This window comes from Mus musculus, chromosome 3, assembly GCF_000001635.26.
Source record: "Mus musculus strain C57BL/6J chromosome 3, GRCm38.p6 C57BL/6J".
Lineage (NCBI taxonomy): Eukaryota > Metazoa > Chordata > Mammalia > Rodentia > Muridae > Mus > Mus musculus.
Genome location: NC_000069.6, coordinates 93064699 through 93081068, shown reverse-complemented (window position 1 = coordinate 93081068; position 16370 = coordinate 93064699). Strand labels below are relative to the sequence as shown.

The 16370-nt window shown below is 42.1% G+C and overlaps 1 protein-coding gene across 2 annotated transcripts; it reads right to left on the bottom strand.

The window, feature by feature from the left end:
• Positions 1 to 5563: 5563 nt before the first annotated feature.
• Tdpoz8 (TD and POZ domain containing 8) lies at positions 5564 to 12246 on the bottom strand. Of its 2 annotated transcripts, NM_001034860.2 has the most exons (3): positions 12125 to 12246; positions 7481 to 7583; positions 5564 to 7148 (listed from the first exon to the last, which is right to left on the bottom strand). In NM_001034860.2, exons 2-3 carry the CDS (start codon positions 7500 to 7502, stop codon positions 6436 to 6438), a joined length of 735 nt encoding a protein of 244 aa, NP_001030032.1. In that variant the 5' UTR covers positions 7503 to 7583; positions 12125 to 12246; the 3' UTR covers positions 5564 to 6435. The 2 variants fall into 2 exon arrangements, with proteins under 2 accessions (NP_001030032.1, NP_001171165.1); NM_001177694.1 differs by lacking the exon at positions 12125 to 12246 and having other exon boundaries at positions 5564 to 7548.
• Positions 12247 to 16370: the final 4124 nt, after the last annotated feature.

Below are 16370 nucleotides of genomic sequence, written 5' to 3'. Positions count from 1 at the left end.
TAGAATTGAAAAGAAACAATCCTTAATATCTACTACTATAATTCTCCAATCCTTAGGTAGAGCTGAGAATAGGGGGAGTCCTTTTTGTACAGGACCCATAACTTTCATTTGTGCATTAATGACTCTTAGGTCATGTAACAATCTCCATTTACCTGACTTTTTCTTTACAACAAAAATGGGGGTATTCCAGGGTTATTGAGTGGGTTCCACATGTCCCAGGTCTAATTGTTCTTGTACTAATTCTTTAGCTGCTTTTAACTTCTCAGAGGGTAAAGGCCATTGAGGCACCTACACCATGTCCTCCGTATGCTACGGGATGGGCACAGGCTCTTCAGTGGCCCCTAGAAAAAACCCAGCCCTTTCTTGTCTGCCTTTACAGTGGCTTTAACTGGTGAAATTCTACCTTGCAAAATTTTTCCAAGACCTAGTCCAGGTATGTATCCTATTCCTTTCATCATTTCCTTGCTTTTCTGAGAGTAATCATTAGTCAATATAAAGTTCATAGCTGATAACACATCTCTCCCCCACAAGTTTACAGGCAAAGGGAGTACATATGGTTGAAAAAGCCCTGTCCTTCTTTATCTTTCCATTGTAAGGATTTTGCACTTATAGTTGGGGTAGCCTCATATCCTAATCCTTGTAAGCTATGTGACGATTGATTAACAGGCCAAGAAGCAGGCCACCACTTACTAGATATAATGCTTTTATCTGCTCCTGTATCCATTATACCTTGAAAGGGTTTTCCTTCTATTTGTAAAGATATGTACTTTATTTTCAAACATACTCTTTCTACCCTTTGTACACTGCTTTTGCATATTACCTGTTTTCTTATGTTGTTTAGAATAACTCCAACCTTGGGTTTCCAATTTTAAGCTAACTTTCTGTTACAATCAAAAGGCTGCCTGCCCCTTTAAAAGCTCCATTTGCAATCAGCCTTCAGCAGGGCTTTTTCAGCTGTACTTGACTCCCAGCCACTGTGCAGCTAACTTGTCAATTTTTGCTGTGCAGACTGAGACTGCTTTTTTATTTTTCAACATGAAACACAGAACAACAATCATTCAATCATCCAAGCAAAAACAAACACGAGTTGACAGACATATAGACAATTTGGTGCACCAAAAAACAGAAAATAGAACACAGATATCCTATTCGAAGCTAAAAATATTTCCATAGGAGCCAGAGAGGAAGCAGGACGTCTCCCGTTTTCCGTCTGTCCCTAGGAGGGCTCTGAAATAGCTTATTTTCATTTTTTTTTCCTTCTTCTAGGAATTCTGCACAGTGGCTGCTTCTAATAGTTACTCCTCTTTCCCTGAGAGCTATCTTTAAGCCTTTGATGAAGGCTGCCTCTTTAGTCAAAGTCCTCGAGAGGAGGGTAAATTGACTTAATTTTTTGTTCTTCATTTTTTATATTATCCTTTATATCTTTATATTATCCTTTGTATCTTTACATTTTATATTATCCTTTGTATCTTTATATTTTAGCTTCCTTTCTTTTTCTCTTTTTATATTTCTTAAGTTACTTATTTTTCTGCGCGCGTCTTCTTTTTCCTTTCTCTCTGTTTCTGATATGCCTTCCTGGTACTCCTACATAGTCGCTGCCCTTCCTTAACAGCTGGTCCCACACAAACCCAGCAATAATTACCAGACCCACTGCGTAAGAAAGCATACCTCTCAGAGACTTACCTTAATTTCTTTATACTTACTGGTACCACCGTTCCTCAGCTGAAGAGTTCTGAATCCACGCAGTTGAATCCTTCTCAGCAGTCTGTTTTGCAGGAACCTTTATTAACACCGCTCCCCAGCTGAAGAGTTCTGATTCCACGCCGGATCTTTCTCAGCAGTCTGTTTTACGGGAACCTTTATTAACCGCTCCTTCCCCGCGATGCAGTTCTGAATCCTCCCTGTAGCAGGGGGTCTTCGCTCGTGCCTGAAGATGTTTCTTGTCCCGGGTTTTCGGCACCACTTCTTGCGCGCGCTCGACTCAACCAGCAAGAACGACACTGCAACAGGATCCTTCTGCACACGTTTATTGGGAGAGCTTGATTGCAGAGGCGAAAAGACTTCGAGCCCAGAACTGGTGCTGCTTTTATAGGCCTAGGAGGGGCGTGTCTCATACCCGGATTGGTTATGCACTAAGCCTCATTTGCATGTTCCTCATCTGATTGGCTACTCTCTCTCAGTACCTCACAGAGCCTCATTATCATATCTCATTTGCATGTCTCACATCTGATTGGCTACTCTCTTAGTACCTTACAGAACCTCATTATCATGCCTGGGCCAGGCAGTGTTTTTGCAAAAAACTTTCCTGCATATGTACACATTGGTTGTTTATCCAATCTTATGTGTGGTGGCCAGCAGTAGTCAGTGCCACTCAGCAACGGCACATGTGGCTTCCCACAAACATCCTTCAATGCCTACCTGGCATACCCTGCCTCCAACCTTGAACTTGCCAGTCCAGATGCTAGACTGCCCTTCCCCCAGAGGCTCTTTCCTATATAACTCAGTGGTTCCTCCCCCCTCCTCTTGGCACATAGGCCCTTTCCCTGGTCTCCTTCCTTTGTGACATTGAACTCACCAGACTGAGAGCAGCTACCCAATAAGCTTGCCTTTAATATATTCAAATCTTGTTTGAATTGGCTCATTTCACGAGCAAAGAAATAACCTATCATCAAGTTTTTTGATTAAAAAAACCCCACAATTTGGATATTAGCCCTCAGTCAGATGTGGAATTGATAAAATCTTTTCCTATTTTGAAAGCTGCTGCTTTGTCCAAATGACAGTATCCTTTGTCTTACAGAAGTTTTTCAGTCTCATGAGGTCCCACTTACTAATTGTTGATCTTAGTGGTAGCACTATCAATGTTTTGTTCAGAAAAACTTCTCAGATACCAATGAGTTCAAGGCTATTCTCTACTTTCTGTTTTTGTTTTTGTTTTTTTTTGTTTTTTGTTTTTGTTTTTTTCAGTGTACCTGGATTTATGTTGAGGTCTTTGGTCCTTTTGGAGTTGAGTTTGTGCAGGGTAATAAGTATGGGTATATTTGCATTTTATACATACAGCCATTTAGTTTTACCAGCACTATTTGTTAAAGAGCCTGGCTGTTATTCAGTGCATATTTCTGGCCTTTTTTTGTTTAAACCCCAACAAATCAATTATTGGTACTTGTGTGGATTTATGTCTGGGTCTTCAGTTCGATTACATTGATCAATGAGTCTGTTTGTATGCCAATTCAATGCTGTTTTGTGGGTTCCCAAGCCAGATAATGGACAGTAGAGATTTGTCCATATCCCAGACATGGGGCAGTGGAGGGGCACATAATAGCGTGGGGGGGGGCGGGGATGAAGGGTAGTGGGTTCACTAAAGCACAACAGGAATGGGGTGGGGCCACTCTCTAACCAAATCAGGCTTGTGCCTACTCAACTGCATAGAGACAAAGACAAGTCATGATAAAGCCAGTTAGGATTCTCTTTCCTTCTCAGAGTTGTGGCTTCTCAGGAATCTGTGATCAGCAGTCTACTAATCTAGCTGAGAAGCTTAGAAGGCTCCTATCCCCACTGCAGTACTTCCTCCCTTTTTCCTTCCCTCCCCCCAACCATCCTTACCCCACCTCCAGCTATATAAGCTAGCTCTGCTATTTCACTAAACCAGATGACTTTCATACCTGCTGAATTCACTGCCTCCTGAGACCCTGCTCCAGAGTCATCCAGATCAAGAGCTAGATGGACTAAAACTGACTCCTCTGAAGGCAAACACCTCTGGAATCTGTTGCTTGTAATTTTAAAAATCCAGGCTAGCTTGGGCTAGGCTCTGGAATCAGTAGCCACCCTTTCTTCCTTGCCCAATGAGGAAAATGGCCTCTGGCCCTGGTTCCCTCTGCTGGCTTGCTAAGCCAGCCAAGACCATCCTTCCAGAGAATGCCTGGAGCTACTGCTCTTGTTCTACAGGTCATCCACCCTACCAACCCCCAACCCGGGGTGAGTCTGTATACCACATATGACCCCTCCATGGTTTCACCCTCTCTCTTGCCCACATAAATATTTGCAAATGAAAAACACCACATAGCCTTAATATTTAATACCAGCCAGATTTGTATTGGTAAATCGCCAACCCCAATATGCCCATGCAAAGAACACACAACTCAATTATACTATTTAAAAGCTGCATACCTAAATTGGGCAGATATACCACTACACTACCCTATTCCCCAGCTATGAGATCCCTTGCTACTTGTGACTCCTCCAGGTCACATGGTTCTGCTCTTTCATCTTCTCTTCCTCCATCTTCCTCTTTCTCTGTCCCTCCTTCTCATCTTCCTTTTTCCTCCTTCCTCTCTCTTTCCTAAAACTTGTAGCCCTGCCTTTCCCTTCCATTGCCCAGTTTTTATGTGACTGCTTAAAATGGGGAGCAGGTTCACATGGAGTCACCTGAGTATGAGACCCCGCTCCTCATCGGGGTAGGATTAGCATCAAAATACAAATAACACCAAGACAATCCACAAAAGAAATCAATAAACAGAATCAATTTTTGTATTCATATCATATTTTGTAAGATATGGTTTTGTCTAATGAGCTGGTTTGGCCATTGCCTTAGGGTTTTATTACTGTGAACAGACATCTTGACTAAGGCAACTCTTATAAGGACATTTAATTGGAGCTGGCTTATAGGTTCAGAAGTTCAGACAATTATCATCAAGGTTGGAGCATGGCAACCTCCAAGTAGGCATGGTAGAAGAGGAGCTGAGAGTTTTGCATCTTCATCTGAAGTCTTCTAGAAGACTGGCATCCAGGGAGCTAGGATGAGGGTCTTTTTTTTTTGTTATTTTTTTCTGATGCAAAAGCAAGATGTTTATTTTCTGGCACATCGGGAACACCCTCAATCAGTCCCTCGAGGCAAGTGGCAAGAAGGTGACTCTGAATGGCTACTACAAGCAGTTTTTATACTTTTTAGGGGCACAGGTTACATCAGCAAGGTTACAAGTCAAACTTATTGCTAAGCATATTGACCTTTAAATCTATTGGTTAGCAAGCATAACAAGCATTTAAACTCTACCTGGGACTTTCCAGAGGGTCAAATACTTTCCAGAGGGTCACTATCAGTGAGTAAAATCTGAGAATCTTTTACTCGAGAATGTTCCTGTGGGTGAAGAATGGAACTTGGCCTTAGCCTTGACCCCATGATGGAGGGCAAAACTGTAAGGAGGGTGTGGAACTGGAAAAAGCCCTTAGGGTCCCTCTAGAATGAGGGTCTCAAAGTCCATACCCACAATGACACACTTACTCCAACAAGGCCACACCTACTCCAACAAGGCCACAACTCTTAATAATGCTACTCCATGGGCCAAGTATATTCAAACCATCATAGCCATGGAGACCAGAAGAAGGCATTAGATACTCTGGATCACCTGTTACAGATGTTTGAGAACTCTCCTGTGTATTCTGGGAACTTAACAAGTGTTCTCTAAGAGTAAAATTCGTTTTTTTTCCACTTGATTTTCTTTCTAGTTACCACAAACTAAGTGTCTTAGTTGGGGTTTCATTGCTGTGAAGAGACACCATGACCAAAGCAACTTTTAAAAAGGACATTTAATTGGGGCTGGCTTAGATTTCAGAGGTACAGTCTATTATCATCATCACAAGAAACATGACAGTGTCCAAGCTGACATGATGTTGGAGGAGGAACTGAGCACCTTGATATAAAGGCAGTCAGGAAGAAACTGACACTGGCTAGAGCTTGACCACATATATTACCTCAAAGCCATGCCTCCACAGTGAGGACAAACTTCCTATAACAAGAGCACACTTCCTCCAACATGGCCACAGTTCCTAGTAGTGTCAATTTTCATGGGCCATGCTTATTCAAACAACCAAACTGAGTTATTTTATTTTATTTTATTTTACTTTAAGCTCCAGATTTTATTCCTCTCTCAATCCATCCCCATACCACTTCCCACACTTCCTCCCTGCCCCCAACTGCACAAGGATGTCCCCACCTCCAACCCCCACCCCAAACTGAGTTTAAAAAAAAAACAAAGCTTTCTTTCCCCTTTACTTCTCTTAAGAATAAACATTCATGTTTGATTTCTCCTTTGCTCTGAGCCCCTGGTCATCTTTTCTGTTAGCCCAATGCAGACACATTTCTCTGAAGAAACCCTTTTGGTCTGTGCTTCAGGCCAATACCTAAGTTCAATCCCAGATTCCAAGACATCAGACAAAAATTAAATGAGAAGATCAACAGAATAGATGTCAGGTAGACTGTTCCAGATTCCAATGCTGTCCATTTTCCCAACCACCATTCCAACATATTTAGAACTATTGCAAATCCTGGGCCACCATGCTGCCCTCCCCCAAATTCAGTGTAAATGTTCCAGCAATACCATTGTCTAAGGAGGAGTCACTGGGAAGAATATTTCCCAGTTGCTGTTGGAAGACAGGTGTAGGTCATAGCTGAGTAGGTCTTAAAGACCACTTAAGTTGTTTGAAAGGGAGGGCCCCGAAAATACGATGTGTAGAAGCCAGAGAGTGGAATGCTTGAGCCACCAAGTGGGGATGTGACTCCCTCATTGACATCCACCCTGAAGTCTTAGAGACCTCGGAAGCATAAACTGTAATGAAATCCAGGGCCTGAATCTTCAGATGCTCTATGCTGTGGAGATCAGCCAGGATGAGAGTGTGTGCAGCATTCTCCACAGAGAGGTTCCTGCAGAGGGCATCCTCACACATGACCTTCAAGCCCTTCAGTCCACACCTGTCAGCAGCTGCCAGCACATCACTGGCCATAGAGTAGCTGTGGAGGTGTGATGCCTTCCCAGTGTAGATGAAGCCCATCATCTCTTTGAAGACTTGGGGATCCAGGTCATGGATCTCAACACGGTTTGTTAGTCTCACCTTCATTTCATGTTCAAACATGGCTCTGAAAACTGGAGAGCGAGCTGCCAGGATGACCTTGTGAGCCCTGAATTCATGGCCAGCTACCAACAGGCAGCAGTCTGTGAAGAGGGAATTCTCCCACAGCTCCCCTACGTCATCTTCCAATGCGCACCTTGTAACCTTGATTGCAGGTCTTGGGTTCTGTCCAGAAATGCTGAAGGAGTCTTGGAGTACGCTCACCTTGCAGAGGACGGTAAATTTGTCATCTGGTGTTAGCACTTGGGCTAGAGACAAGAAGGTATGTCGAATGATAAACTTTTCAAATCCAAGGGCCTGGTACTGCAGTATTCTAGAAAAGCTTGGGATCCTTTCTGTATTGCATTTTTCACCCTTGGCATTTAAGATACAAACCTCGAACTTTGCCCAAACTGAGCCCTTTTCACAGCTGAGCAAAATCAGATAAAGTGACACGTAATCTTTGTTTTTTTCATCAACCCCGGTTGGGTATACTCTCAAACACCATGTCATTTTGTCATTGTCCTCTAATGAGAACACTGGGCTTGTAATATATTCCTCCGTTTCCTCAACAAAAAAAGAGAAGTTGCTAATGGTCCACCTGTAGCACAATTTCTGTTCATGGCTCTGTGTGTCGTCCCTGCTCTTGGCTTCCAGTTCCCCTGACATTTCTGCTTGAGGTACTTTGGATTTAAAACTGGAACCTGAAAAGAAGAAGTAGAGATTATTTACTCTTTACAGTATAGGATACAATAATAGATAATTTTTAGATTTGTTTTAATTTCTCCTAAATAGCCCCTTCTATGATGTTGAAAACTTTTCAGAAAAATTTTCTGCCTAGAATTCAGTATTAATTTCTTTCTCTGCCTTCTCTCTTCTCATCCCTACTCAACTCCCCTTCCCATGCTCTAAATAAATTGCATTCTATATTAAACCTGTCATATGGCTGATACCTCAGGGGGAAGGGATGCCTCAACATGGGTCCGCCGTGGCACCACTCTCACCCTCACAATACCTTGCTCTAACAAACATGTCCTGGATTTCTTTTTGTAAAACACAACATTGGTGTTGTGACTCAGATTTAAAAACTTGCAGGTTAACATCTCCTGCTGCCATATGAACTTTCCAGCTAACAGATCGCTTGCTAGAACTATTCATCCAAACACCATCAAATTGATAAGCCCCCTCTCTGACACTGGTCAGTGTAAATATCCCCTGGTCCCAGGGAGGGATGTTGAGCTCACAGCCACCCTGTGGCATCCTTGTGAATGGGGACATTCACAGTCTTTATGATTGTCCTCCTTGCTGACTCATTTTAGGACATTTTCCCTTGAGTGAGATATCCTTTCTCCTATGTTATTTCCTTTCCTCACTGCTGTGAAGCTCAAGGCCTGGGTAAAACACTCTCCTCACTGCCCACTCAGGTACTGACCTGAGCTCAGACCCCAGTTGACAGCTTGAGGTCTTGGTGATCTGTCCCTCCTGCTGTTTTAGTTATTAACTTATCTTCAGGATGCTGGTAGGTGAAATTAATAACTGCCACTCTCACCCAGAAAGAGTAGGTCTTCCTATCCCCTCCCAGGCTTCCTATTGGGATGCCTCCCACTCTTAAAGGCTTCCAAATTCACAGGCTAAATTTGGCCCCAAATATGCACTAATCAAAAACTCTACATGGCTGTTTAAGGGCACTTAGAAAACAAAAAACAAAAACATTTACTACTTTCTCAATAGCCATCCAGAAAAGTGGAAAGATTGCTATGTAGGGTCCTCTCCGACCACCTCCATCTCTTGATGCTTTATTGCTTTGCTCTACCTCCCTCATATAGCCACACCGATAAGACTGCCTAGATTGTGGTATGATAACCACTGAGAAAGTGTTCTCCCATGATTCTGCCGTTGCCTCTGTGGCTGCCTCCAGTCTCCTCTCTCTGCTTTCCCCCTTGATTTCCTGCTCCCTGCCAGACCCAAACCCATGGGGCATAAAACATGCTGTGCTAGAGCAGAGTTGCAGGCAGACAGAGCACAGCTGCAAGTGCTGCCTTTACTCCCCCCACACCCAAGGTGCTTGCTTTCTTCCCCTGCCTCACACCAGGTTGAGCCTCTGCCTACGCTCCTGTGCTCTGGATACAGCAACAGAGGCTGAATACAGTGAAAGGAGAGCCCTCTTGTCCATCAGATAAAACATGCCCATTATCGCTATGTGTTTGTCTTTTTATGTGTTTTTATCTGTTGATACACAATTATTTCTGCCATTCCAAGATATAACAAACATGTGATGTTGCTCCAGACAGAGCTGTAGCTTCATCACTATTTAGTCTGGGTGCAGTCTTGTGAATGTCTGCCATCTTTTTTTGTGGGCAGATAAAGTTTTCCTATGCTATTGCTTCAGTGACATCTTAGCTAAGGGAGGTCACATGACTGGCTGTAGCTCCAGTGCCATCTTAGTTAATGACAATCCCATGACCACCCATCCACCATCTTTGTTATGTTCCTACCTCACTGCCTCCTCACCTTAGAACATCCTGACTTAGGGTCTCTGATTTCTATCCTGCCTTGGTAAATAATTTAAAAATTAATTTAAAGATTTGTAACAGTAAAAAGGTTAAAGATCACTGCTTTAAGTTAATAGATACTAGCTCTCAATCTTCCCAGAAACTGCTAACTGTCACAGTAAATGTTTAAGCTCATTAGGACAGATAGAGACACTCGAAGCATAACAGTTACACCCCTACCCCCCACCAAGGTGTCTGAGAAGATAGGAACAGTGACAACAAGACTGCCTAGATGGTGTTATGATAACCCCTGAGAAACTGTGCTCCATTGCCTTGCCACTGCCTGGACTCAGCCTATACTGTTGTCAACCTGAGGATACCCAGGTAGTTCAATGTCTCACATTGCCTAGGACAAGGTGAGTCATTTCTCCCAAGTTCCTACTCCACAGGAAAAAGCTCCTTGTCTTCTGGGCCTACTGGACACACTGACTCTGCCTGAGTTGCAATGGAGAATGCAGGGACCTGGGAAAACCAACCTGTCATTATAATTCATGACATCTAGATTGCAATTTATTTTTCCTAAATGTATGACTACATTGACAGATAAGCTAACTATAGCTAGAAACAGACCTCTAGCTCCTTACCCAAAGGTAATCGACCACCTTATTAGCTTATTAATCAATTTGTTTACTAATTGCAATGACCAGATCTCTTATTAAAGACAGACAGGTTTGCCTCGCTCACAGGCTTCACAATAAGGATACACAGTTCAGATGTAACCTTTCTCAGATAGAACCTTCTGTTACTTCCTTTTTGAAACTCAGTTCCCAGTGACTAAATGCTTCATGTTCCCCTCCCCCCTTGTTAAGCCACTGTCCTAACATTAATCAATAGAGTTCTTAAAATTAGTCTAACCCTAGTAAAACATTCTACTATATGATCCAACTTTTATAATTACAAGTTCGAACTTTAAGTTTAGGTTGATTGTCTTTAACCCATAGGCTTAAAATGTTTCTTGTGATAAATCTATATTAGCTGTCATTGTTACAAATATAAGTTTCCTTTGGTTGTCTTTTAACTATAGACCTAATGTGTTTTTCATGCTAAACTATATATCAATTATCATACTCACAAAGTCATCGAATATTCCAGTGTTTGTTAATTGTCTTTTCAATACATACTTCAAAATGCTTCTCATTATTCTACACATGTATATATATATGTGTGTATACACACACACACACATATATATACAGCCTCCTAGACTGAAGAAAAAGCCCTTCTTGCTTCTTCTGCTTCACCAAAAGCTTTTGTCTTTCCTAAGCTCATCTTAAAGACTGTTCATCCTGTTAACAAATTTATCTCTTTTGTAAACTTACAAGCTCCAAGAAACACAATCAGATCTACCTCTCATGGACCAAACAGACTCCATTTGGACAAGTACAATTGCCAATGAATAGTCTATGTTCCCACTTGCAACCTATTCAAGAAGGTGGGATTCCTCTCCTGTTCCTTGGAATTGGAACTTCCTTCACCCGAACCACCAATACCTAAGGGTTTCAAATGTACACCTAAGAAAAATTATTTTCTCTCAAAATGTACTTAACTTTATTGTCTACTACATAATATATATATATATATATATATATATATATATTTTTTTTTTTTTTTACTACCTCTACTACTACTACCACCACCCATACTCCCACCCACATTCACAAAGTTTCAGCATCTTGTCATGTCAAGGAGTTTACTTAAAATCAACACCCATGACAGCTCCAGAGAAGTAGCCCACATGCTCCAATCTACACTCACAGACAGATGCTTCAACTGGACCTGCTCCTTTTACTTTCAGACGGTTCCACAGACTCTGGATAGCAAGGAAACAGCCAACTCTCCTAAGACTTGACCAACATCCCCATTCATACTTTCTTTGGTTTCCCAAAGACATGTCCTCCCAAAGTCAGCAGGAAAGCTAAAGATCACGACGACCCTGTTCCTACTCCACCATCATCTCTGTCTTGTTTTTCCTTTTCGTTTAAAGAATCCAAAATGAAGGAAGTTTATGATTCTCTCTAGGCTCCACCCAACAGTTACCTGGTAGTAGCCAGGATGCCTGACTCACCATGAAAGGGGCTGTTGGCCCCCTTCCTCACTTTCTTATTTTCTTTTACTCTCTTCCTTTCCCTAACTCTGTAACCACTTTCTCCCTCTCTTCTCTCACCCCTTCTGCCTCCTTTTCCATGTGTTCCTGGGTCCAGCTTCTCCTCCTCCTCCTCCTCCTCCTCCTCCTCCTCCTCCTCCTCCTCTTCTTCTTCTTCTTCTTCTCTCTCTCTCTCTCTCTCTCTCTCTCTCTCTCTGTCTTTCTCTGCCTCTACACCCTTCTCATCTCTACTCAACTCCTCTTCCCATTCTCTAAATAAACTATGTCTTATACTAATCTCTCTCTCTCTCTCTCTCTCTCTATATATATATATATATATATACATATATATATATATACATACATACATATACATATATATATATATCATATCCTGGATATCTTTTCATAAAACACAACAGTTACTATATTGAACTTTGTATGAGCTTGGAAAATGTTATATATTTTCATTTCAATCGTATTGTATTAGTTAGGGTTCTGTAGAGAACCTACAGAATAAATTCCTTCATATTAATTGAAAATGGATATATGAGAATAACATACAGGCTGAGGTCCATTTATTCCAACAATGTTTAAAGCCAGTACTTACTCAGTCCACACTTTTTGAAGTCTCAGGTGTTCTTCAGTATATGCTGGAATTCTGAAGAAATAGACTCCAGTACCAGGAAAGAATTGGGCTTGCTAGTAAGAAGAGAGCAAGCAGGCAAAGACAGAGTTTCCTTCTTCCAAGTGATTATATAGGCCTAGAGAAGAAGGTGTGGCCCAGTTGAAGGTGTGTCTTCTAGTCTCAAGATCTGGATTAAAGGTGTGTGTTTTCCTGCCTCAAAACTCAGATTAAAGGTGTGTGTTTTTCTATCTGAAAAGCTGTATTTGAACTGGATCTATCTACTTCAACTTATGAAAAAAATGTACAAGTTATGCCTTCCAGTTTTGGGCCTTACTTAATTCAAGAGGTAGTCCAGATGAGAATAGGAAAAGCCATCACCAGTGTATTTTGCATAATCAGGTCAATCTTCCATAAATGAAGGGGCCATGTCAATTTCTGCACAGCTATTACTTACACCTGTACTGGTCCTACACTAATTTTTGCCACAAACATGATCAGGAAATGGCTGTTTTCCTTAACTGCTCAGGAGTCTGAGTGTTCACAAAAAAGGAGGGCATGTGGTGGGCAGGAAGCAGAGCCCCAGTCCTCTGAAAGTAGCCTTCTTCTTTCCTGTGTGTTATTCTAATCAGACCTAAAAACCGTGTGATGACTCCTCCCAATTTGGTTGGTGGTCTTGTACTTCCCCCTCAGGAAATCCTCCTTGGAAATCCCTTTTCAAATTCACTTAAGGGTGTAGTTTAGGAATATCCCAAGTGCTTCTCAATTCAATCACGTTAATTCACAGGATTCAGCTTTTCAATACCTCATAGTCTGCATCCTCTACAAGTGAATTTTGTGCTATTCACATTTGGAACTGCCATGCTTGCTCTGCTGGTCCTTAAAAGGGAGAGAGTATTCTGTTCTCCAAGGCCTCCAGCATACATTCAACAGATATAAAAGATTAGGGTTTGTTATTACTGCCCTCATGTAAAGTGACATGTAAAATTCTGCCTATATCCTCATCTTTTCAGTTGTCATGTCATGAGATACACAGCTTAGAGGACACAGAAGTAATTACCATGATTCAATCAGCTACGCAGCTCCTAGCTCTCCTGTTTGTCTTGTTCTAATTTTGCTTATCCCTCAATATTGCATAAACAAATCAACTGATTTTGATTATTTATTCCTCCGTTAGACATATTGCAATCTATGAGTATCGGGGATTCTGTATCTGGTACTTTTGGGGCCTTGATAGGAGGATCCCTTGTTTTAAATCTGACATTTGAAATGCTTGTAAATGATCACTTTGCAACCCACCCTTTGATGGAAAGGTGCTCTAAATTGTTGTTTTCTTAGCTCCCAGGAGCAGGCTCCTGTAGGATGGAAGTTGCCTCTAACAGGAGAACTGAGACCCTGTGGGCAGGAATCATAGACTTTGCTCATGAAATCTCTGTCACAGAGTGGAAGATGTGTAAGGTCTTTTTTTTAGGGGGGTGGAGGAGAGGAGTGATTTTATGGGTGACTTACCAGAGTGAGAAGAATTTTGTACCACACAGGAGGAATATAGCCTGGGAAATGTCCTCATACTAGAGAATGCAACTCTTCATTCCAAAAACCAAACTGAGGAATGCACATAGAAAGCAAGACAGGTGGGTGGGGGAAGAGAGGAGAGGAGAGAGAAACAGAATGAGAAAGAGAGAGACAAGGACACACACACACACAGAGAGAGAGAGAGAGAGAGAGAGAGACAGAGACAGAGACAGAGACAGAGACAGAGACAGAGGCAGAGACAGAGAGTCACTAAACAGACAACCAGGGGTGACTGCCACACATCTAGACTCCTGGAAGGAGGAAAATCCGAGGATGTCTTTCACAATTTCTGGATGTACTTTCCTCCAGAGGTGACAGCCCAGGTACCTTTCAAGTAATTTTCTGTAAAAGTAACTTTTATTTGCATGCATTAATTGTTGTCTCTTAGGCTTTCTGCCTTTTTCTGCTGACCTAGGACTAGTCCTGGAAGGTTCTAGCATCCATCAAATCTAGACTTAGAATGTTCTCAGCTTCTGAGATTTACAGGTGAATAAGCTTACCACTTTCTGGCTGCTTAATTTGCTCTGGCTCAAAACTCCTCTCAGTTCTAATTGACTCAGTCTGGCTTTTCTCAGCTTCTTCTGAGAAATTGCTTACTTGGTCTCATAGTAACTTTCACAATCAATTCTAATCTTCTGGCTCCTCTCACTCTCTGGCTCCTTCTGTCTTTACCTGTGTCTCTCTTGTTCTCTCTTCAACCTGTCTCTATACCACTGTCCTTGTAAAACTGCCCTCTCTCCTTTCTCTCTGCAGTGATCTCTTCCCTTTCCTCTCTCTTCTCGTAACTATTAAGCATATCATCTTCTGTCTAATCTTTCTCTGATTTTTCAGTTTCTCTAAACACTGGTGCTTCTTTCTACAAACTAACTACTTTCAGTTTTTGGAATCAAAGACGGATACTGTAGTGGCTATTCCTGGTTGTCAACTTGACTATATCTGGAATAAACTACAATCCAGATTTGGAAGGCTCACTAGTGACCCTTATCTGGAGGCTGGCAGATAGAAGTTTCTGACCTGGATTTTGGTATGGAAATCTTGAGGCATAGTGGTTATGGATTCCAGAAGATTAAGACAGGAAAATCTCCAAATTCAAGGTCATCTGGGATTAAAGGTGTGGTGGCTCACACCTTTAATCTGTGCTGAACCTTCTGCTGGAGACTATATAAAGACATTGGAAGAAGGAAGGCTCTCTCTCTCTCCTTTGCTTGTTTGCTGTTGGGCCTGAGCAACTGCTAGATCCTTGGACTTCCATTCACAGCTGCTACTGACCATTGTTGGGAGTTGGACTGCAGACTAACTCATCAATAAATTCCTTTACTATATAGAGACTACCCATAAGTTCTGTGACTCTAGAGAACCCTGATTATACAGGTTTGTCTGTATTCCAGCCAGAAGATTAAAGGTGTGTGCCAAAGCTGACCCACTTCTCTACTAAAAAACAATTTTTTTCGGTAAAACAATTTTGGGGTTCATAGTATGATTAAATATGCTGTAAGAGTTTCCTTGTTGGGTAGATGTTTCAGGCTCCTTGTAAGTATTTTGGGAACAAGTCGATCAAAGGAAATCTTAGCAGTCAGGATCTCAGGTTGAGCACCCTCTGGGATTCCTTGGCCACTGCCCTCTTCCTTGCCCTGAGTGGCTCAGAGACCCTAGTGTCTCAAAGTGTTGTCTCTGGAATCTGTGTAACCTCCAGGAATGTTGTAGGGTGTTCTTCTGTGGAGTCTTCTTAAACATGAATTTATTTTTTAATGGTATTTTCCCTTTAATTGAATTTTCTCTTATATATTACATCCCAACACCAGTTTCCCCTCACTCCTTTCCTCCAAGTCACTTCCCCACAATATTCCCTCTTTCAAGTCCACTCCTTTGCTTCCATTCAGAAGAGAGCAGACCTCCCAGGGATGTCAACTAAACAGAATAAGTTACAATAAGACTGGCACATGTCCACTTACTAAGGTGGACAAAGCAACCCAATAGGAGGAAAGAGTTCTCAAAAGCAGGCAAAAGAGTCAGAGAAATGCAGCACAATCCAATCTATTTGCTGTTGATGGTGGTCTTGCCTGCCTACATGTTTTCTGCAGCTAGCTAGTTGCTGAGCCACCCAGACCTTCCCAGTCCAGCCACCCTCTTTGGCTAGCCGGCAGAAAGCTGGCTGCCACTCACACAAATCCCCATAACCCCACAAAATGAAAACTCCAGAGATTTGTAATTTGCCAGACTTATTTATTTATTTATTTATTTATTTAATTCATTTTTGTTTGTTTTTGAGACACGGTTTCTCTCTATAGCCCTGGTTGTCCTGGAACTCACTCTGTAGACCAGGCTGGCCTTGAACTCAGAAATCCGCCTGCCTCTTCCTCCCAAGTGCTGGGATTAAAGGTGTGTGCCACCACTGCCCGGCTATTTTAGTGTATTTTACTATGAGATCCTTAATAGTCCAGAGCTTGCTTGCACCCTAGCTAAAATGGCTTTTGATGAGGCCATCGCAGAGCTTGATACACTGAATGAAGACTCCTACAAAGACAGCACCCTCATCATGCAGTTGCTTAGAGACAACTTAACATTATGGACATCAGACAGTGTAGGAGAAGAATGTGATGCAGCAGAGGGGGTGAGAACTAAAGGCAACCAAGGCACCAACTTTCTTCCCCTCAAGAAA